This window comes from Crocuta crocuta, unplaced genomic scaffold (assembly GCF_008692635.1).
Source record: "Crocuta crocuta isolate KB4526 unplaced genomic scaffold, BGI_CrCroc_1.0 scaffold344, whole genome shotgun sequence".
Lineage (NCBI taxonomy): Eukaryota > Metazoa > Chordata > Mammalia > Carnivora > Hyaenidae > Crocuta > Crocuta crocuta.
Genome location: NW_027533081.1, coordinates 1,243,525 through 1,245,148, shown reverse-complemented (window position 1 = coordinate 1,245,148; position 1,624 = coordinate 1,243,525). Strand labels below are relative to the sequence as shown.

Below are 1,624 nucleotides of genomic sequence, written 5' to 3'. Positions count from 1 at the left end.
CACGCGCGCATACAGCGCCCCGCCTGGCCCCTCCACGCTCGACGCCGACCGCTCGCTGTCAGAGGACGCGGGGAGCGGCGTCGCCTCCTCTGCGGACGCCAGCTTGGTCACCGGCGCGGGGGATGATGCCAGCGCCTCCGAAGGGGCGGTTGAGGGCTCTGCGTCCCGGCTCTCCGTTGCGGCCTCTGACAAGGGAAGAGCTGGCCGTCACGCCCTCCACAGAGAGCTCAGCCATCCAGCCTTCAGGCAAAAACCCTGCCTTTCCTCCTGTTCCCCGCCCCAGCTGATGCTCAGTCGCCCTGGTATCCAGACATGCCTGGCGAAATCATAGTACCAACCAGAAACTTAATTCTGAGACCCAGGGTGTGGGGCCGGTTCTGGGGGCTGAAGGGTAGTTCCTGAGGCTGAAGCCCCAACCTGGACCTGTCCTTGCTTCCCTTCCCACCACATCCCCAACCTGGGGGAGAAGGTTTGGGGGGAGGTTGAGTCACACCATCAAATATGATCCTGGAGCACCTGCAAGGTGATTCATTATTCCTCATGAAGAGATAAGGCTTCTAAGGCTCAGAGAGGTTAGTCGCCTGACCAAGGTCACCCAGGGGGGATAGTCAGGAAAGAAGAGAGGCCAAGGCCACAGCCAGTCAAGCTCCTTCCAGATGTCTGTGGGCCAGAGCTTCCGGCAAACGTGTGCCCTCATATACCATAGACCCCTGCTCCTATCTCCTCTGCCATCTTCTACCCGGGCCCAGAACCTTCTCTATGAATGATCTCTTAAAGAATATGAGCCATGGCTAGAGACAGAAGAGCTGATCCACCTCCCCAGACCCTACCCCAGTCCAGTGCTGAGCAGCACAGAATCCCATTCTGCAGCCTTAACTCTGTCCAACCCCTAGTCAGGAGCATCACCACGCCCTCCGGGGCTGCCGGTCCCTCAGAGCACAGAAACCTTTTCAGCTGGAACATATCACTGGGCTGGAGGGAGGCCCAGGCAGAGCACTACTCACCTTCATGGGGTACGCAGTACACAGGGCCTTCATCAGTGGTGTCAAAGGAAGAGAAGGAGGCGCGGGAGGACCACGATGGAGAAGGCTGCTCCAGCCCTGAGGGTGGCTCCAGGAAGCTGCAGTTGAGTGTGTTATCCAGGTCGTGATGGGCCACTGGGGAAGGAGGGAGGCACAGCTGCCAGGGGCCCTGCCCTATCCCAGCCTGTGCCTTCACTAGCCCTCCTGCAACAAATGACAGTAGCCAAGAACAGCCCTTCCCTAAGACTGTGGGTGGAGCAGACAGTTCAACAGGCAGAGTGACACTGGATCTAGACAGGTGAATGGGTAGACGTGAACTAGTAAAAAGAGGTAAGGGGGAACAATGTAGTCAAAGGTGCAAGGTTTGTGTGTGCAGCTGGGGAGCTGAACATGGATGGGCTGAAGTGTTGGAAAGAGAGGGCTGGAGAGAACACCTGGCTGGGACAGGCCATTAGGGCCTTCAAGCCATGGTTGGACCCTGACCTGTAGGACCCAGAAAGACTTGAGGCATTTTCTTTTTCAGCTCAAATAACTGTGGTGAGGCCAGCCTTTGGCTCAGCCCATCTCAGCAGACTGACCACCCGCCCCCCCCCCCCCCCGCC

The 1,624-nt window shown here is 58.4% G+C and overlaps 1 protein-coding gene across 1 annotated transcript in view; it reads right to left on the bottom strand.

Moving 5' to 3' along the window:
* The window catches only part of SCARF2 (scavenger receptor class F member 2), a 12,610-nt gene that overhangs the window by 422 nt on the left and 10,564 nt on the right, over positions 1-1,624 (bottom strand). The window contains 2 exon segments of the mRNA XM_077745922.1: positions 1-185; positions 1,005-1,157. The exon segment at positions 1-185 is cut by the window's left edge and continues 3 nt beyond it. Coding sequence (XP_077602048.1) covers positions 1-185; positions 1,005-1,157 — 338 coding nt within the window.